The 20770-nt window shown below is 50.3% G+C and overlaps 2 protein-coding genes across 3 annotated transcripts in view; both read left to right on the top strand.

Moving 5' to 3' along the window:
- The window catches only part of PSMB4 (proteasome 20S subunit beta 4), a 242579-nt gene that overhangs the window by 149887 nt on the left and 71922 nt on the right, over positions 1 to 20770 (top strand). The window lies entirely within an intron of this gene.
- RFX5 (regulatory factor X5) lies at positions 227 to 14682 on the top strand. 2 transcript variants are annotated; one of them, XM_063145670.1, is made up of 12 exons: positions 227 to 327; positions 509 to 541; positions 1167 to 1212; positions 3313 to 3449; positions 3702 to 3735; positions 4737 to 4819; positions 5965 to 6084; positions 6320 to 6440; positions 7366 to 7443; positions 8364 to 8562; positions 9735 to 9829; positions 12668 to 14682. In XM_063145670.1, exons 4-12 carry the CDS (start codon positions 3325 to 3327, stop codon positions 13865 to 13867), a joined length of 2055 nt encoding a protein of 684 aa, XP_063001740.1. In that variant the 5' UTR covers positions 227 to 327; positions 509 to 541; positions 1167 to 1212; positions 3313 to 3324; the 3' UTR covers positions 13868 to 14682. The 2 variants fall into 2 exon arrangements, with proteins under 2 accessions (XP_063001740.1, XP_063001739.1); XM_063145669.1 differs by lacking the exon at positions 227 to 327 and having other exon boundaries at positions 460 to 541.

The raw sequence follows: 20770 nt of genomic DNA, 5'->3' as shown, positions 1-20770 counted from the left end.
CAGCGTGTTGCTAGGCAGACTTCCGAATCCCTTTAGCCAATCAGAAGCCGAGCTCGGGTTGTATCCGGGTGGAAGAACAGGAGGCAGCCATTTGCATTAAAGAATAGCCCAGTATCCGGGCAGATCCTAGCTGGCTCCACCAATCAGAGAAAGAGAAGAGAATAAACCAGGACTTCCTCTTTGCCACTTTCTTTTTCTGTTTTATTTTGCAATTGAAAGTGCTAAGATGCATGGCCAGGCGTAAATGCAACAGGGTTTTTTGGGGGTCCTTTATTTATTTTGCAAGCAAATCAAGAACTTCACATCTTTAAATGCCCCAAATCCCAAGTGAGGAAGGATTTCAGGGATCTATTAACTCTTGGGGGGTTGGAGTGATTTGGAATTTGGAATTTACTTTTCTTTTCTTTTTTTAGGAGGGGCCTTGTGGGGGGGGGGGAAAGGTCCTTTGGCCGTTTCAATCTAGGATTCTTCTTCTTCTTCCAAATTATAATTATTATTATAATTGCAGAAAGAAGGATTCCAGCCTTGAAATAGAGGAAAGGTAAGTGACAGCTTTAGATTTTGCATGCATTTTTGGGGGGTGTGTGTGTGTGTGTGTGTGTGTCATTTTAAGAGATCCTTTGTTTCCAGAAAGAGGAAATGAAAAATAAAATGGATCAAGGACTTCTGTATGTCTTAGAGAGGGGTTGATTCAGAGGGCCAAGAGTTGTTCTTTTTGCAAAGATTTGCATTGTTTTATTTGGGAGATCTTGGGTGGGGGAACGTCTGTGCGTTTTTTAAAAAATGGTCTTTTAAAAGCACCTCCTAAAAATAAGGTTTTTCAAAGCATGTTGCAGGGGAACTCAAGCGATGTCACTTCACTTTCCTCTCCAATCTGTCCCCTGCCCCAACAACTCTCCTCTCTGTGTGTGTACAGTGTATTTCAGGTTTTCTACATATGGCTGCTCACATTTGAATTTCCCTCTTCGTGAAATGTAATTTTGGGGTGGGGGTGGTTCTACTTTTCCACCGCCTCTTGGACACCACTGCACAGCGCAAGTAACTTTCCCGCCCAAGCAATGGAGGATTTTAGGTTTTAAGAACTCAGCTGGGCCTCGCAGAGGGAAATCAAGTTGGAGTTGCAACCCATGAATTCAATCTTTTCTCTCATTTCTTTTGCAAAACAGGAAGGAATACAGCCCCTGAGCAGCGACAAATCCAGCCGGCTGACAGGTCTGATTTTTATTTTATATTTTACATTTTATTGCACCGTTAATAAAACGCAGGCACAGGGGATGATTACATTTATATACCGCCCCATAGCTGAAGTGCTCTGGGCTGTTTACAAGGATTCAAACACGGAACGTTTGTTGAAGTTCCGACTCGATTCAGCACAGGAAGTTGGGATTTAAAATAAAAGCCGACTTTTTATAACGTTTTAGCAGGGGCAATCTGGTATGTGCCTACTCAGAAATCAGCCCCATTGAGTTCAGCGGCGCTTACTCCCAGGTAAATTTCATTGTGTGCAATTCTACCACCCACCCTGCCTATACCAAGTCTGCCCCAAGGAATTTACCATACTTTGAAAAGTGGATTTAATGGCCCCGAGTGGCATTTTGGATGGAAAGGCACACTGTAAATTTAACAGATAAATAAATAATAATAAATTGTCGGTTGAGCAGCAGGATGAAAAACATTTTGGAACAATCAACGTAATAAAAAATAAGATTCGGGTGGCAACTTGCAGTCTGTCGTTAAAGGCTGAGGAGCACTGGCAGATATAAACGTTGGCAACCTTAGCATGGTTGGAGGTTTGACGTGCAGCATGCATCATCCTTAGGCACCATGAAGAATGGTTGTGGGGATGATGTGATTTGTAGTCAGGAGCTTGGGGGAAGCTGCTGGGGTTTCGCATAAGCTGTGCAGAACTTAATCTATATTAGTGTTCATTTCTTTCCATAGCAATGTATAGTAGTTTAAAGGGTAACATGGGGTGGTGGAATTGGATAATTCTCATTGCCCCAAGGAGCCTACAGATTTAAATCACCAATTAAATCTATTGCGGAGAGATGGACGCAGTTGTCAAGTGGTCTGTGTACACATCAGGTTGCAGAAGGTTGGCTTTTAGATGTTCGTGGCATCTATCACCTGCATTTCTAAAAAAATGAATAAAAAGGGAGCAAGATGGAAACAACACTTCCATCCTTGGCTCTGGGAGGGAAGTGAAGTCTAGTGGTTAGGGAGAGTGAGGAATTATGGTCCGGGACTTTATTACCATATCTCTTCTCCCAACCTGTAAGAGGTGTGTTTAGACGCCACTTTTGACCTCCCTTGCAGGATACAGAGGAGGGCCGGGATCTCTTCTCGATCCTCCCAGAGTGCAGGACATGGAATAACGGGCTCAAGTTAAAGGAAGCCAGATTCCAGCTGGACATCAGGAAAAACTTCCTGACTGTTAGAGCAGGACGACAATGGAATCAGTGACCTAGGGAGGTTGTGGGCTCTCCCACACTAGAGGCCTTCAAGAGGCAGCTTGACAACCATCTGTCAGGGATGCTTTAGGGTGGATTCCTGCATTGAGCAGGGGGTTGGACTCGATGGCCTTGTAGGCCCCTTCCAACTCTGCTATTCTATGATTCTATGAGAATGAGGTCTGGTTTCATATTTGGATTCAGGGAGAGTGTTCGTCGAAGGGTTCTCCGAGGACCACATGCAGCTTGCGGCCCGGGGGGGTTGCCCACGTGTGGACTTTCATTGGTTGCCAGTTCAGGTCTTGGCCCAACTCAAAAGTGCTGGTATTAACATTTAAAGCCCTAAACAGCTTGGGGCCAGGCTATCTGAAGGAACGCCTCCTCCCATATGGACCTGCCCGGACCCTAAGGTCATCCTCAGGGGTCCTTCTCTGTGAGCCCCTGCCAAAGGAAGTGAGGCAGGTGGCTACCAGGAGCAGGGCCTTCTCTGTTGTGGTACCCTGGCAGTGGAATGAGTTCCCTAAGGAGGTTCGCCTGGCACCTACACTATACTCTTTTAGACGCCAGGCGAAGACCTTTTTATTCTCTCAGCATTTTAACAGCCGAGCAACTTAATTTTAACTTTGGTGCTTTTAACTTTGGGTTTTAAACCTGCATGAATTTCTGCATTGCTGCTCGGTTTTATCCTGGTGGTGTGTCTTTATGTTGTATTTTATATTACGCTTTTATGCTGGTTGTTTTAGATTTTGAACGGTTTTGATTTCTGTAATCCGCCCGGAGAGCTTCGGCTATGGGGGCGGTATACAAATGCGATAAATGAAAAGAAATCAAGAGTGTGGCGTGTTTCTCGCTTTGAACCAAGGAACCGGATGTCATGGCAGAGGACAACGAACTGTTCGTGAAACTCGTGGAAAACGGGGGCGAAACCTTGGAGGCGGAGGCACAGGGCAGCCCCACAGAGCCGAGTACCTTACTGCAGAAACTGAAAGGCGCCATCTCGTAAGGGATACCCTTCCTGATTCTCTTCTTTCCTGCGCTGTTCCTTCCCCCTTTCCCGGCTTTCATCTCCTCTTTCTGTCTCAGACGTTCTGCGGGGCGGACAGGGTGGAAAGGATTCTGGGAATCCTCTCGCCTGCCATGGGGAAGGAGGCAGGGACGGGCATAGGGGCAGGTCTCTGTCCCGTAAGAAGAGCGTTCGGGGATGAACTTCAAAGCAAGTAATACATTCATTTCTTCTTGTGTTTCTCACAGGAAGTCTGTCCAGAGCAAAGTCGACTGCATACTGGTGAGTGGATTGATAAGGATAGATAAGCTTGGGGGAAAAGGAAGCTAAGGGGAGACATGATAGAGGTGTACAAAATCATGCCGGGTGGGGAGAATGCGGAGAGGAGGACATTTTTCTCCCTCTCTCAAAATACTAGAACCCAAATGGGTCATCTCATGAAGTTGATGGGTGGGAGATCCAGGACAAAGAAAAGGAAGGACTTCTTCACCGCGTGCCGAGTTAAATGATGGAACTCGCTGCCACAAGATGTAGTGATGGCCCCCAATTTGGATGGCTTTCAAAGAGGGTTGGATAAATTCCTGGAGGCGAAGGTCATCCATGGCTACTACCCGTATTTCTTTGATTCTAAGACACCATCGATCGTAAGACGCACACTAGTTTCAGTACCACCAACAGGAAAAAAGCTTTGATTCTAAGAAATAATAAACGCACCCGCGATTCTAAGACGCGCCCCGTTTTTAGAGATATTTATATGGGGGGGAAAGTGTGTCTTAGAATCGAAGAAATACGGTAGCCCTGATGGTTGTGTGCTATCTCCAGCATCCGAGGCAGTAAGCCTGTGTGCACTATTTGCTGGGGAACATGGGTGGGAGGGTGCTGTTGCACCATGTCCTGCTTGTTCATCCCTGGCCGATGGCTGGTCGGCCTCTGTGTGAACAGAGTGCTGGACTAGATGGACCCTTGGTCTGATCCAGCAAGGGTCCTTTTAAAATCTTTCAAGAGATGTGATCATGTCCACAGGTGGACAACCCTCTGTCAGGGATGCTTTAGGGTGGATTCCTGCATTGAGCAGGGGATTGGACTCAATGGCCTTGTAGGCCTTTTCCAACTCTGCTATTCTATGATTCTATTCTATGATTCTATGTGCTCCCTGGTCATCCACTGGGCGCTGTTAACTCAGTTTTTCAATTTGAGAATCAACCTCGTCATTTAGATTCTTATTGACGTTTGCGTACATCTCTCTCTCTCTCTCTCTCTCTCTTTTTGGTCTGCAACAACAGCAAGTTGTCCAGAGATTTTCTGATCATGCCAAACTTTATCTCTACCTCCAGCTGCCTTCCGGTCCAAGTTCAGCAGAGAAAAAGTGAGTGGTTGCAGTGTTGTGTCTAGCAGATGGGGGTTTGTCATCCCCGGCTAAGGTGGAAACGTACTTTTTCCTGTATTGTATGAAACCGACGGAGCCCATTAATGGCGCGGGTAGTCAGTTGAAGACAACCGTGGCTAGTCAGTTGAAGACGACTTCTCGAAACAGAGTTGTTTACAGGAGGTGCTGGGAGCAGCCTAGTGTTAGTGCCTGCCTGATCTCTAGAGGAAGGTCATTCCATAAAGGCTCTTCCCCTGGTGGGTCCCAGAATTTCATAGGGGGGAGGCCACCACACTAAAGGCTCTTCCCCTGGTGGGTCCCAGAATTTCATAGGGGGGAGGCCACCACACTAAAGGCTCTTCTGGTGGGTCCCAGAATTTCATAGGGGGGGGCACCACACTAAAGGCTCTTCCCCTGGTGGGTCCCAGAATTTCATAGGGGGGAGGGGGCACCACACTAAAGGCTCTTCTCCTGGGGGTCCCAGAATTCCATAGGACGGGGGCCACCACACTAAAGGCTCTTCTGGTGGGTCCCAGAATTTCATAGGGGGGGGCACCACACTAAAGGCTCTTCCCCTGGTGGGTCCCAGAATTTCATAGGGGGGAGGGGGCACCACACTAAAGGCTCTTCTGGTGGGTCCCAGAATTTCATAGGGGGGAGGGGGCACCACACTAAAGGCTCTTCTGGTGGGTCCCAGAATTTCATAGGGGGGAGGCCACCACACTAAAGGCTCTTCTGGTGGGTCCCAGAATTTCATAGGGGGGAGGGGGCACCACACTAAAGGCTCTTCCCCTGGTGGGTTCCAGAATTCCATAGGAGGGGGGCCACCACACTAAAGGCTCTTCTCTTGGTGAGTTCCCATCGGGCCATAGGTCCATGTGGAACCGGCAGGAGCACATCCTCCGATGACCGCAGTGAGCAGGCAGGACGGTAAGGGAGACGGCGCCCTCTCAGGTATCCCAGTCCCAAGTTTTACTTGCAGTTTTGTTTCAAGTTACTAGTCCTCACAGCTCCTGAGGCAGACTCGGGTTGGAAGGATGCAGGGATGCACCGGGCAACAGCGCCTATTGTGGCAGAGGAATGCCTCAAATTAGACACCTTGAACGGCGTTCCAGACATAACCATTCTCTTCTCGGCTGCGCTAGCTTGGACCTCACATCCCTGGGCTCGGTTGAACACATGCACGCCTGCACCTGGATCCGGAATCACCTGGAAGAGTACCCGGACACCTGCCTGCCCAAACAAGACGTGTACGATGCCTACAAGTAAGTTCCTGCTTGGGTTGGGAAGAAATGCTGGGAGCCCAACGGGAGCTGTTTGTCCAGAACCTTCCTCCCAGAAACCACTGGCTTTATGCAGAAGGGGAGCAGCCAGTCACGTGATCTCCCCCCCCCCCAGCCTGAGATGGTACAGTCCAGGGAAGGCTGTACCTATTGCCTGCGGAGGCATTTTGACTCATCCTAAACGCGTAAACGCAGGCCTTTTTGTCTCCTCCGGCAGGCAGTACTGCGATGACCTCTGCAGACGCTCTCTGAGCGCCGCGAATTTCGGTAAGATCATCCGGGAGATCTTCCCGAACATCAAGGCGAGGAGACTGGGCGGACGCGGGCAGTCGAAATATCCTTCCACACGTGAAGCCGAGATTGGGCAGGCCGGAAGGTCACAGTTAGGAGAAAGGAGAAGAATGACTGTATATTTAAAACAGACACATTTAAAACGAATATCATTTGAAAGATCTTCTCCTCGTGCCCCCCTTCCAACCCCCTTCAGCCGGGTTCAATGGCAGGATGTGCTGTACTGTGTTAGGCTGCAGACACGGAGCTAATATGCAATTACGATAGATTACTTAGGATACCCATCTTGTGAATAGAAAAGCCCATGTTATCCCATCCTAGTTGTCCTGCTAGTTATCAGCCCAAACGGGAGGCGTTTGAAAGTTTGGTGTGGGAGTACCTTTTTATATGAGAGGTAGCGTCAAGGTAGAGATGAATTTGAACCCGTGGCTAGCCCTCAATGCCAAGATCCAATGACCTAGGGAGGTGGTGGGCTCTCTCACCCTAGAGGCCTTCAAGAGGCAGCTGGACAGCCATCTGTCAGAAATGCTTTGAGGTGGATTCCTGCATTGAGCAGCGGGGTGGACTTGATGGCCTTAAGGGACCCTTCCAACACTGCAATTCTGTGATTCTGTCACCCAGACCCTACCTGTACAAAATAATAATGCTAATATTGAATGCTTCCATATCTAGGGGATACACGGAATGAGCTTTTGTGCATTCTCAGAGGGATTGAGCTTCAGCTCCTCTTTAGAAGTTTAAGACATTATTCAGAGGCAGGAATAAAGTGTGGCGTTTTACGGAGGGCCGCTGTCTGCCCCAAGGACTTTACAAACTTAAAAACTCCAAAGGTGAGACTCTGTTAACGTTGGTGCCTATGCTAACCTCCTTTCGTTGCTGTTAGACCACGGCTTTGGTGCCCAAAATTGCATTTAGCACCCGGGAAGTTACTGGAGTTTTTGGATGGTCTCCTTAACCCTTCCCCCAACATATTGCTACAGCGGGATACGGAGGAAAACGGTGGTCCACATGCCTCCTCTTCCCAGCCTGGATCTTAAAGAAACCGAGACGGTAAGACCCACAGAGCTGATCTGCGGTCTCTTGTACGGTCTCCCAAGGCGGCTTACAACCATACATAAAACAGTATAAACGTTAAAAACCCAATAAAAGCGAACAGTCAAAACTACCCATAGGGCGGCAGCAGCAAAACAGCATTCGTTTATGAGAAGGCCATAGTAAAATAAAACATTTTTAAGGCCTTCTTAAAAGCCTGTAAGGATGGCGCATGGCGGACCACCAGCGGTAGTTCGTTCCACAGGCTTGGGGCCGCTGCTGAGAAGGCCCTGCCCCGTGTGGAGACCCACCTAATTTCTCTCACTGGTGGGTAGGTGAGAAGGGGCTCTCTTTTGGATCCTGAAGTGCGGGTAAAGGTGGACCTTCAAGTAGCTTGGTCCCAAACCGCTTAGGGCTTTAAAGATTAAAACCAGCACTTCGAATTGGGCTTGGAAACATACTGGCGCACTAGAGGCGTGATGTGGTCAGATTGCCTCGCCCCCAACAGTACTCAGGCGGCCGCTTTCTGCACCAGCTGAAGTTTCTGAGCCGTCTTCAAGGGCAGCCCCACGTACAGTGCATTACAGTAGTCCAGCCTGGACACGACAAGTGCGTGGATGACTGAGGCAAGGCCCGTTCTCTCCAGAGCAGTACGACAATGGAATCCGTTACCTAGGGAGGTTGTGGGCTCTCCCACCCTAGAGGCCTTCAAGAGGCAGCTGGACAACCATCTGTCAGGGATGCTTTAGGGTGGATTCCTGCATTGAGCAGGGGGTTGGACTCGATGGCCTTGTAGGCCCTTTCCAGCTCTGTTATTCGATGATATGAGATGATGATGATGATGATGATGAAGGCCACAAAGATTGAGCAATGGGGAAATTGTGCCAAGGCGGGTGTGGTGTTGATTCCCAACTCCCCGGCTTCTCCCTGTGCTGCAGCCGGAGCGGGTGGAAGTGGTCCAGTCTTACAACGACGAAGTGATGGACGCGGCCTGCGCCTTGACCTGCGACTGGGCCGAGAAGATACTCAAGCGGTCCTTCAACAACATTCTGGAGGTGGCGCAGTTCTTGATCCAGCAGCATATCATCAGCTCTCGTTCGGCGCACGCCGATCTCGTCATGGCCATGGTGGTCTCAGGTGTGTGGGCCCCACCGCCTGTCTTCCTTTACGCGTTCCGTAAAGGTGGTCGGGATGCACGTGTCCGCCGGCGGGGAAGCCAAAATGGGCTTTGGAGGCTTTGCTCCGAGCGCCTCCGAGCACGAGGGCATGAGCGGCGGCTACCGGGGAAAGAGCCTTTTTGGTGGTGGCCCCTGGCTGTGGAATGGCCTTCCCAGGGCGATCCGCCTGGCGTCTCCCCACTGTGTACAAACATCCTTCACCAATTGGGTGACCTGCGGATGTGTTTGACTACAACTCCCATAATCCCACAGCCAGCATAGCTGGCTGTGGGATTATGGGAGTTGTAGTCAAGCACATCCAGAGAGCACCTAATTGAGGAAGGACGCCGTATACATTTAGATGTCAGGCCAAGCCAAAAAAGGGAGAAATGCCCCCCAAAAGCCAAAGGCCGAAGCGCAGAAAAAAAAAGGATTCTTTTTAATACGATAAAAGAACTCTTATTATTTTATTTATTTATTTATTTATTACATTTCTATACCGCTCCATAGCCGGAGCTCTCTGGGCGGTTCACAAAACTTAAAAACTTAAATTAAAATTGAAGTTCTTTGATTGTATTAAAACCATCCTTTCTTCTAGCCCGTTGACTTTGGGGTTTTCTGTTCAGCATTCCTTCCAGCAGATCCACCTTTGAATCTGTTTCTCTTGATTTCTTAATTTTGCTGCCTCTTCTGATTTCTTTTCATGTTTTCGTATTTTGATATGTTTTCAACGTTTTATCGTTCGGGTCGTCGTCGTCTTGAACGTTTTGCGTTTTTATTTGAATGATGCCGATGATGTAAACTGCTTCTCCAGGGCGTATTTAATTTAATATAAAATTAAATAGATAACTGGGGGGGGGGGTGTCACACGCACCGCAGTATGGCAGTCTCGAGTTCGAGATTCCAGGCGTTTTTCTCCGCCCCAGCAGGGTTACGCGTCGGGCGGGATTTGGGGAACTGGGTAAGAGAACATGGATTTCTGGGAGAAGGAGAGCTTTCAATTTGGAAACATTTCCGCCTTGCGATCAAACCTCGTATCCGCCCCCCTCCCCCCACCCCCGGGATTCCCTCTTCCCCGTCGTTTTGTACATGCCACAACTGTCTAACCGGGTGCTTCAATATGATTTCTTGACTCGGTCTTTCTCCTCGTAGAGACTGCGGAGAGCCACAGGGAAAAACGGGCCCCTCAAACCGCAAAAAAGGTTGAGCCAGAAACACCGGAGAATACATCCAAAACACAGCCTCCGGTAAGAGATCGCCCCAGGGGAGGGAGGAATCAGCAGGGCAGAGAAGATGGATTCCTGCCTTGAGCAGGGGGTTGGACTGGATGGCCTTATAGGCCCCTTCCAACTCGACTATTCTATGATTTTCATGGTGTAGGGATTGCAGTAAAATTGAGAAATGGAAGGGGCTCTGGTCCAGTCCTTGCTTCTGGCCCCAGGGATGAGACGAGAAGACTCCCACTCCGTTTTGCGGTCCCATTTCTCTTCATTTAAACATTGTAAATCACCTCGACAGAGAGGCGGCATAGAAATGATTAATAGAAGTATAGCTTCCAAATCACTTGAGGTACTGGTTCCTCTCTATTCGGCCCTGGTTAGGCCTCATCTAGAGTATTGCGTCCAGTTCTGGGCTCCGCAATTCAAGAGGGATGCAGACAAGCTGGAGCGTGTGCAGAGGAGGGCAACCAGGATGATCAGGGGTCTGGAAACAAAGCCCTATGAAGAGAGACTGAAAGAACTGGGCCTGTTTAGCCTGGAGAAGAGAAGATTGAGGGGAGACATGAGAGCCCTCTTCAAATACTTAAAAGGTTGTCACACAGAGGAGGGCCAGGATCTCTTCTCCATCCTCCCAGAGTGCAGGACACGGAATAACGGGCTCAAGTGACAGGAAGCCGGATTCCGGCTGGACATCAGGAAAAACTTCCTGCCTGTTAGAATGGGATGACAACAGAACCCATTGCCTATGGAGGTGGTGGTCTCTCCCACACTAGAGGCCTTCAAGAGGCAGCTGGACAGCCATCTCTCGGGGATGCTTGAAGGTGAATTCCTGCACTGAGCAGGGGGTTGGACTCGATGGCCTTATTCTATGATTCTATGAACATGGTAACAAGAAAGTACTTAAAAGGGGAACGGATGCCATTCTGACACCGGCCACGTAGAAACCACGAGAAGTCCACTGCTGTCCCCAGAGGTGCAAACGTGGAGAGAGCCATAAAAATGCAGGAAGAGGCCTGCTGGGTTGGCTTAAACGCCCACCATCTTGCGTCCCACAGCAGTCAACCGGATGCCCCATCAGCAGGGCATGAACAAAATTGTCCCCCCTCGATGCGTCATAACCATTGGCATTCACAGGTACACTGCGTCCGAATAGGGAAGCTCCGTGGCCAATAGACTTCCTCTTCTGCCTCCTTGAATTTGTCTATCCCCCTGTTAAAGACACTTAAGCTACTGGATCTCTGCGATGGCACATCGTGGCGAACTGCACATGCTGGCGGACACATCGCCACGTTTTGTGGCGGTGAAATCCGTGCGATGAATTAAGGGAGGAGCCAAGCTGGGGGAGTGCTGAGGAGGGGAGGGGACACAGAACCAAAAGTGTTCAGGCTTCCTGCTTAGGTTTTTTTTTTAATTATTATTATTATTATTATTATTATTATTATTATTATTATTATTATTATTATTATTATTATTATTTACATTTGTATTCCATTCCATAGCCCTCTGGGTAGTTTACATTAATATTAAAACACTTAAAAACAATATACAAAATTTTAAACTACAAGAACATACAACAGACACAGAAACATACATTTAAAACGACTAAACAGTTTTAAAAATAAATCTGGGATCAGTAAAGCTCATAGAATTGTAGAATAGTAGAGTTGGAAGGGGCCTACAAGGCCATCAAGTCCAACCCCCTGCTCAATGCAGGAATCCACCCTAAAGCATCCCTGACAGATGGTTGTCCAGCTGCCTCTTGAAGGCCTCGAGTGTGGAAGAGCCCACAACCTCCCTAGGTCTAACAGTCATAGAATCCTAGAATAGTAGAGTTGGAAGGGGCCTCTAAGGCCATCGAGTCCAACCCCCTGCTCAATGCAGGAATCCACCCTAAAGCATCCCTGACAGAGGGTTGTCCGGCTGCCTCTTGAAGGCCTCGAGTGTGGGAGAGCCCACAACCTCCCTAGATAACTGGTTCCATTGTCGTACTGCTCTAATAGTCAGGAAGTTTTTCCTGACATCCACCCGGAATCTGGCTTCCTGTAACTTGAGCCCATTATTCCGTGTCCTGCACTCTGGGATGCTAAATGCCTGGGAAAAGGGAAAAGTCTTGACCAGGCCTGAAACGAAATCAGTGTTGGCGCTAGGCAAGGCCCCGTTGGGAAGGTCATTCCATAATTGGAGGGGTACAAACCCCTCTTCTGCTGTGGACCCTGATGATTTGGTGCATTTTATCGCTCTGCGCGACCCTGACTCCTTGTGTGTTGCCGAGGGCCACAGTGCCCCATTCCGCAGTTACTGGAGGCTCGCAGGGGACAGCAATAGCATGGGGCGGCACTCAGATCCAGGCAGGTAAAAGCCGGGGAGCGGAGTCAGCTTGCAGAGGGCAAGGTCATATTAGGCAGGTATAGTCCAAAGTAGACAACGTATGTCAGGCAATCTTAAAACAAGAAAACGATACCTTGGGTAGCTCTAATTGGGTCCTGCTGGCTGAAACTCTCTCCTACGTGGAGAACTATAGGAGGATGTTGTCTCAGCAGGGAGCTAAAGCCAACCGAGGCCTCATGAATTCTGCCCTGGCCTGTAGTGTAGGGAGCTCCACTCCCTCCGGTAGGAGCTGACTGGACTGTTAAAGGGCCCTCGCCTGATTTTGTAGCCTGAAGCTATGCTGGGATGTGCTCTGAGCCAGAGCGTGAAGGTAGGGCTGTGTGCTCGGAGCCAGGAGGCGCAGGCTGCCCTGCCTCCCAAGGAAGCAGCCTGTGCCTTGTCCTCATCACATACACTGCAAGGCCTGAGGGCCAAGTCACGCTGGCGCCTCACGCTAGTGCTACTTCTCCTCTCACCTTTCTCCTCCTTGCCTTTCAGGCCAAAACCGAAAACGCCCCCAAGCCCATGGCTGCAGCGCCGCGGAGCGAGGCAAAGAAGGCCACGGACGCCCCTGCCAAGCCAGCCAGCCGCCCGCAGGTCAACGCCTTAGTGGCCCGCCTGCCCTTGCTGCTGCCCCGGGTCCGGGTCCAGCCCGGGGACCGTTTGGTGGTGGCCCCGGGAGCTGCGGCCATGCACGCCTCTCCCCCTGTCTTGGCGCCCAAACTGACGCCCGCACCCATCGGGGGGACGGTCAAAATGGCTCTCTCGGTGAGCCCGGCCTCCTCCGCTCTGCTGGCCCCGGCAGTGAATGCGCCCCCCGGCCTGGTGGGCCAACAGGGTGCCGTCCCGGTCATCAACATGATGCCAGTCATCAACGTGGCGATGCCCCCCCGGGCTGAGATCCCGCCGAAGTTCAAGAGTCTGCCTAGCGCCGGAGGGGTGAATGGGTGCGAAGCTGGGCGGAGTCCCTGCGAGCCACAGAAAGCCAAGGCCCCCAGCAAGCGGCCGGCGGATACATCCGAGGAGGCGACGGTGAGGAGGAAGCGTGGCCGACCCCGGAAGAAGTTGGATGAACCGGAGCCCCCTTCGTCGGAGAAGAAGACCGCTGAAGAGCGGTCGACCAAACCCGAGGCCGACTCCGACATCATCGTCGTCACCGTGGGTTACGAGGATCGTGCCGCTTCCTCCTCCTCCTACCGGAGGGCGCAAGAGGAGAAACCAGAAGTGGACGCGCTCCGGGTGGGAGAAGCCGTGCGGCCGCCCCTGCAGGGCCCCAGTGGGGAGGGCCCCGCCAGGCCCAACAGCCTCATTGTCAGTCCTTCCGCAAAAGCGACTGTCCAGCCCTCCCAAGTGAGCGTCATCAAAGGCCGGAAGCCCAGCCCTCCTATCCTGGCCAAAGAGACAGGAAGCGACTCGCAGGAGCCTTTGCGGCTGGCTCAAGGCGCGCCGGTGCCCGGAAGCAGCGCCCCGGCGTCCACGGCGAGGGACTCGGACGAGCCGGGGCGGTGCAGCTCCTCGGATTCGGAGCTCCAGCCCACCGACCTTTCCCTCGGCAAACTGCGCCCGCCATTTCCCAAGGATTGCTCGGACGCCGCCAACTTGCGGGCGTCGTCGGTGCGTTTGCACCGGATCAGCTCAGACCAGGGGAAGGCAACGGAGACCGCCAGCCACCCGTCGACGCAGGCCCCTAGTCGATAACACACACCCCGCCATCGCTTCCCAACGCCAAGCTCCCCCCCCTACAAAAGACATCCGCGCGCCCCACACTGCCTGCTTTTAATGCACGAGCTTAGAAAAAAAGATAGACAACGTTCGCTTGCTATACGACGTTTCATCATGCATCGCCCTCCACGATATTGCAAGGTTACGCCCTGCCAAGTTGCTTGTGTGTCTCCCCCCCCTTCGCGGGTATCAGAAATAACTGGTTCCTTCTCCCATCCTTTCTGGAAAAGTCAAACTTCTGCATAATGGGGTGTTAAAAAATGGAGGCAAGTTTAAACCAGGCAGAAGGCAAAAAAGCCTATCGAAGAGTTATATGACACCCCCCCTCCCAATTTCCCAAATCCCTTTCCTTGGACTTCCGTGTTCGAGCCAATGTGAACTTTCTGGATTGTGGAGAAAGAATTCCACCCCCTCCAGTTTGACATTTTCATGAGAAAAATGACATGTTTTCGGATCGGGCCCCCCAAGAGAAAAGGCCGTTGCGTTTCGGGTTCCCCTGCTCCCATTTCTGCTGCGACGTTTAGTGACAATCATCTCACAGCCAACATCCAAAGAGTTTTGCTTTCTTCCCGACTTCTGGCGCTTCCGCTGGCATTTTGCGTGCGGCGTTAATAATAAAATAAAAGGGGGGGGTGTTTTGCCATAATTCCCCCGTTTCTTTTGTATTGGTTTATTTGGGGTTGGAAATCTCTGCTGATTCTATCCCCCCCTTCCCCCCCTATTTTCTAACGCTCTCCTTCCCTTCTGTAATTTTGGTTATAAATACTGAATAAACACATGCACAGATTTTATTTTTATTTTAGAAAAATTTAAAAAAAAGGTTGCATTTGTTCTGTTAGTAGCTGCTTGTCGCTTCCGGACCAGGCTAAACTTTGCACCTCTTGGCATCGATAGAAGGCCCAGAAAGTGCTGAAACGTTCTCGTGTTTTGCTGCCCTAAAGGCTCCACCGCACGTAATTTTCCCCCCTGCTTTGCCTCCGCGTTTTTTACCTCCAATGCTCTTTCGCTGGTTCGCTCTCCCACTCCATCCCGTCCCTCCCCGTTTAACAAGACCGGTCCTGTCTGATGAGGACTTCAACCAGACCACCTTTCTGCCCAGCAAAACAGAATGGCCATTGGCTCTTTGGGGCCTTCGAAGGGGTACAACGTTGTCTCTGCTGAGATTCGGGCGTTGTACGATTTAAAAAGAAAAGGCTTTTGAACCTGGGATGCAAGGTTTGGGTTTTCTATTGAGGCTTGGAGCCAGCTGCTGGGAGAGAGCGCTTTTCCCTGCCCAGGACCTGATGCAATCCATTCAAGCCAACAGCAAGGCTCCCATCACAACACGTCCCCAACAAAGGAAAACACCCTTAGGGAATATAATCCAGACTTTAGGCGTTCTAGGAAAAGACGGGAAGAGGCAGGGTGTCAGCAGGGCAGGCACGGCGTCATGTGAGTACCGTGCTGCAAATCCGCACACCAGGCATGGCGAGAGGGCACTAAATCACTGGTGTGATGGAGCTTTAAACCATCTGATGGGCCGGAAGCCTTGTATAAATGCTGATTTGTCCAGATGAGCCTGGGACTTACACACGGCCGTTGATGACTCCGGGCCCTTTCAACGTTTCAAATTGCACCGGAAAGGTATGATATCAAGCTGCCTTATAACATGCCTAACCACTGGTCCATCCAGTCTAGTAGATCATCCATCTAGTCCAATACTATCTACCACAGGCATGCAGAAAGCCTGGTGCTCAGGGGTTTCTCCACAAGACCACGCCTCTTTCCTCCTAACTCCACCCCCTTTTCCAAAGCACCCATCCTTTGATGATTCTCTGGCCCTTGCACAGTTCGCCCTCCTGAAAGCGTGCTGTGCGTCTCCGGAGGCTTACATCTATTATGTTTTTCGCCACTTCCTCAAACGCGTTACACCTTTTTACCACTAGACGTCGTCACACCACCGTGCGATATCAGAACACCCGGCAGTAAACCCTAGAATAATTTCTACCCCTTCGTATAGGGCTGAGATTAACGACAAATGCCAGACTAAAAAAGGCGAGGATTCTTGCTCCATCGGGAAGGGGAGGAGGATATATATTCCGGTGTCTTGAGATGCATCATCAGATGTCTCAATGCAGCGTCAATAAGTTGTGTCCGCTTTGCCCTGCAAACAACACAGGCAGGTTTTCAACAACAACAACAATTTATTGCAGTCAATAGACTATTACGACAAGGCAAGGTTTTCGAATTGGTGATTGTTTGCTTTGGATGTTGTTGGAGACCTGGGTTCGAATCTCTGCTCTCCTAAGAAGCTCGAGGATGGATTTTTTTGGGGTGGGGGGAAGCCGAGCCTGCCTGTTACATATGTTAGGAACAGTGGAGGCTGGTGGTGCTGATGTCAGTGGGGCGGTGAATCCATTCTGGGGACCTATTGGGGGGGGGGATAGGGTTCAGCACCTTGGACAGAGAAGATTCACCCACACTTAGCATCAGAACCACCACTGGTTAGGACACTGTGGTCTGTGCTCCCCCCACACCCCAAAACCCCCACACGTGCAGAAATGTGGTCAATGTTTTCTCACTATTGCAAAAACCTTTATTTGCAAACACTCTTATTGTTGCAAAACCAGGCAAGAGGCAATGTCTCTTTTAATACTGTCTCAGAAGCATTCCCCACCCCCCGAGTTTTCTGACCGACCGAGGAAGGAATATCTCTGCTTTAAAATACTAAAAATCTACAGCCTGCTGGCCAATTAATCAGGGGTGAGCTTCTAGCTGACCCAGCTTGCTTTAAAATTGGTTAAGAGTCTTGATCAAAACTGAATCCAAGTTGCTTGATTCTGGGGCTTCATAAAAATGCAGGTTCTTCAAATCTTGCTGCCCCTCAAACCTGCGTTTGATGTTGAACCCCACCCCTTTGGGAATGCACGAAGCATTTGGGAATTTATTTTCTTATACTTCCCTTCTGCCCTTATTTTTTTATTATTAATGATACTTACATACCACTTAATATAATAACTAAGCAATGAGCACCGGGGTTGGACTTGATGGCCTTATAGGCCCCTTCCAACTCTTCTATTCTATGATTACATATAAATATTAATATTCTCATTTAAAAGACTATTAAAAACCATTTGAGGGTATGTGGTCTGCCATCAGCTACTCAGCTTCGATGGCGTTACAACGCCATAGAGTCTAGTTCCTCGGTCTAATTCAGGAGCGTGAAACCACATTGGGGCCAAATTCAAACCTTGGAAGGGTTTCCGGTAGGGCTGTGGTCCGCTCCGTTTCGGATCCCCGAATCCAGAGCAGAGCGACCCGATCCGGACCCGCTAAATTCGGATCCGGATCGGGTCTAGGGAGCTCCAGATCGAAGCGAAGCGGTTCACCTCGATCCGGACGCAGGTAAGTGAAGGGGGAGGGGGGCTTACCAGTTGCTGGTGCTGCAGTCTGTGCGGTCCGTGCAGCAATAGCGGCGGAGCCAGGTAAGGGGGCAGGGGGACCTATTCGGCCCCCATTTTGTCCCCCCCTTCCCCACTTACCTGCCTCCGCCGCCCGCCACAGAGGCAAGTAAGTGGTAAAGGGGTGGGAAGGGGGGCCGAATCTCAATCCGGTCCTCCAGATCTCGCTCCAGTTCCAGAGCAGATCAGGGGAGGGTCGGATTGACCCGAATCTGTTTGGGCCTGATCTGGAAGTTCCGGATCAGGCCCCGAAGCGCTTCGAGGTGGTGGTGCACAGCCCTAGTTTCTGGGGCTGCATTCTAGGGGTGGGCGGGATTACACTCAATGGGCGGAGCCAGGTGGGTGTTTTTAGGCATCTTACTTCACCAACCACGTTTACCAATTTGCAGTTAAGAGCAGGAGTCAATTGCATGCCTGTTTTCTCAGAAGGAAAGCTTCCTGCCTTGCAAGCCTTAACGACACTAGTCATCAAGGGAGTTTGGCCTATGAGCATGTGCAGAATGCCCCTTTGCCATAGCACGGCCTGGGGCAAGAGGGCTTGAGAAGAAGAGGCGGAAAAATCCCTTCTTCAGAAGCAGGGGGAGGACATTTCTAACCCTTCCTTCCTGGCCGCTGTTTTGGAAAAGGTTCCAGGAGCCGAATCGGCTGGGCGCAAATTTGGAAGGGGGCGGCGGCCTGGTTAGACTAGCCCCCTAATATGGCTGGGATGATGTCTGCTTGGCTCCCACGCCTGTTTTGAACATTATGTCCCCACTGAGACACATTCCAGAGGCCTGAATCAGCTCTAGCGTGCCCCAGCTAGATCCAAGGTAAACAAGACAACCGAAATTGGATTCCAGCTTGGCTTTATACCTGAATGCACCCAGCCCAACGTTTCGGGGAAAAGGGGGAGGCATGTTCCAACATGCTGGAAATTGTGTGTGTGTGTGTGTGTGTGTACACACTTAGCTTAACTTCCTTCCAGCTCCAACAATTCAAGCAGATTTTTCTCTCTTTTGAAGATGAGAAGGAATCTGCTCAAAAAACACAGAGACCTGCTGCTGCATCAGACCAACATGGCCCATCATCCTGCAACCAGTCGCCTCCATGAAGTCTAAAAAAAAACAACGGAAGGCATCTAGGATCCATGAGATAGACTGCCCCTGAATGGGGAGGGTCGTTTCCTAAGTGTCATGAAAGTGCAAGAACGGCCAAATCTGGTTCAGGTCCCTGGAGTCCAAGATCGCCTCTTCCCAAGCCGTACCACCGAGCGCGTCTGTGGCCAGGGCTACGTTCAAAACGCCCGTCCGCAGCGCTCGCATTCAGCCGCTGCCTCAGAACGGGCACAAGGCCAGCATCACCCGAGGCAGGAGGGACAGGAGGAGCAGGCCAGGGCAACGGGCCATCGTTTCCGGGTTCTGCAGGTGCCTCTGAACCCTTTCCGCCTAGCTGGGTTTCTCTCTCTGCCGCCCACACGCTCTTCAGGGCTGATCAAGGGTGGGGCAGCGAAACAGCCATTCGTGGAAGGTTGTCCCAGCTGCTTTGTTAACACACACACCCCTCCCCTAAATTTGGGAAATCGTAGATACAGCCTTCTGGTCTGCACATCATGTACATTGATGGTGCTATATAAATAAATAATAATAATAATAATGGTCTCTTCCCAGCCCTCTGACTTTACGGATTCGGTCACAGGGGGCACTGCCCAGTTCTTTGCAAACTCAGTGGTGAAGAAAGCTGTGATGTTGTAGGCCTGCTAATATGGCTTTTAAAGGAGATTAGTCACCTTCAAGAGGCAGTGTGGTGTAGTGCTTACAGTGGTGTAGCGCTTACAGTGTTGGACTGGGAGTCGGGAGATCCGGGTTCTAGTCCCCACTCAGTCCTGAAGCTCACTGGGTGAGTTTGGGCCAGTCACAGACTCTCAGCCCAACCTACCTCACAGGGTTGTTGTGAGGATAAAATGAAGAGGAGGAGGGTTATGTAAGCTGCCCGGGGCTCCCTGCAAGAGGAAAAAAGCTGGGATATAAATATTAAGAAACAACAAGGTGCCAATTATTCCGTTCGCCACACCGGTCACCGCGTCAGATAAAAAGAACTCGACAGAAAACCAACAGAAACTGGGCCTACTAAAATCAAGACAGCAGGCCCAACGGAACATGCTGAATAGTCAGGAAATTCCTAAATCGCTAAAAGACAGCATGGCTTGGCAAAGCCCGTCACGTCCGTCTAGAAAAGCTGCCACAAGCGAGAAAAAAAGAGGTGGTGGTGGTAATAATATAAATAGTAGCTATGAGAGCTAAATGGGGCCTCCAGTTTCAGAAGAAGTCTACCAGTGAATGTTAGCTGTTTGGGGGGAGCATACCCAGGGCGGTGCTACTGCCTTTATTTATTACATTTCTATAGCCGAAGCTCTCTGGGAAGTTACACCCCTGTTTCTTAGAAACACCAAGCAGACTTTTGGCCTGATCCAGTTCACTCTTCCTTATGTTCTTAGATGTCCAGGAAAGTCCAGGGATGTTGACAAAAAGGATGGTATTTCCTGCTGTAATTATCTCATTTCCTCTTCCTATTCATTAAAATACCCCCCCCCAAAAAAAACGTATTTTTCTCCCCCTGCGCTTGGTCGGAAGCAAAGAACCGCCGAGATATCCCCGACCGAGAATTCCTAGCACCGGTGATCTCTCCCCTCCACCAGTCTCCGCGTGGTTTAGCGTGTGCGACGCGTGCATCATACATAAGACATCTCGCCAAGACAAACACACACACACACCCCTGTGAGAACGAAAGCTGTGACCATTTGTAACGCAGGCGAGGAGGGCATAACAGTCAGCAATGTATTTATTTTTGCGTCACGCTCAAGAGATTTGCGGTTCCAGCGCAAACTAAATTAGCCACAAAATCCCTAAATTTTGGCGCAATGCAACTTAGCGCTCATCTGGCTACCCTGTGGGACTCCCCACCCCCGCGTCCCCCAAGTACCTTTTCTTCCCCATCTCCCCCTTTTCTGCACCTCTCTGGTCTCCAACAAATCCCACCTTCTCTATGTAATCAGATTAGAAACTTTAAAATACAGAATAACCAACTTTTGGGGCCACAGGGAGGATACTGCAAAACAAATGACAAAAAAGTGTGTGTGTGTGTGTGTGTGTGTGTGTGTGAGAGAGAGAGAGAGAGAGAGAGAGAGAGAGAGAGAGAGAGAGAGAGAGAGCATTGTAGAGTTGCCAAATTATTTCTCTCTCTCCCACACTCTCACACACACACACACCACAACACACACACTCCTTGTGTGCAAATGTAGCCATGGGTAAAAGTTTCCCCTGGGGTGTGTGTGGAATCCTGCCTTTTTTAGAGGACAACTTGAGAGCTGTAGGACTTTTTTCTGTTCAAACGTACATAGGATTGCATCCTTAGCTAGATATGCCAGGAATCGAACCCAGAACCTTCTGTATGCCTGGCGGAC

The sequence above is a fragment of the Elgaria multicarinata genome, chromosome 21 (genome assembly GCF_023053635.1).
Source record: "Elgaria multicarinata webbii isolate HBS135686 ecotype San Diego chromosome 21, rElgMul1.1.pri, whole genome shotgun sequence".
Lineage (NCBI taxonomy): Eukaryota > Metazoa > Chordata > Lepidosauria > Squamata > Anguidae > Elgaria > Elgaria multicarinata.
The sequence above is the reverse complement of the archived record's forward strand: the minus strand, read 5'-3'. Positions and strand labels throughout refer to the sequence as shown.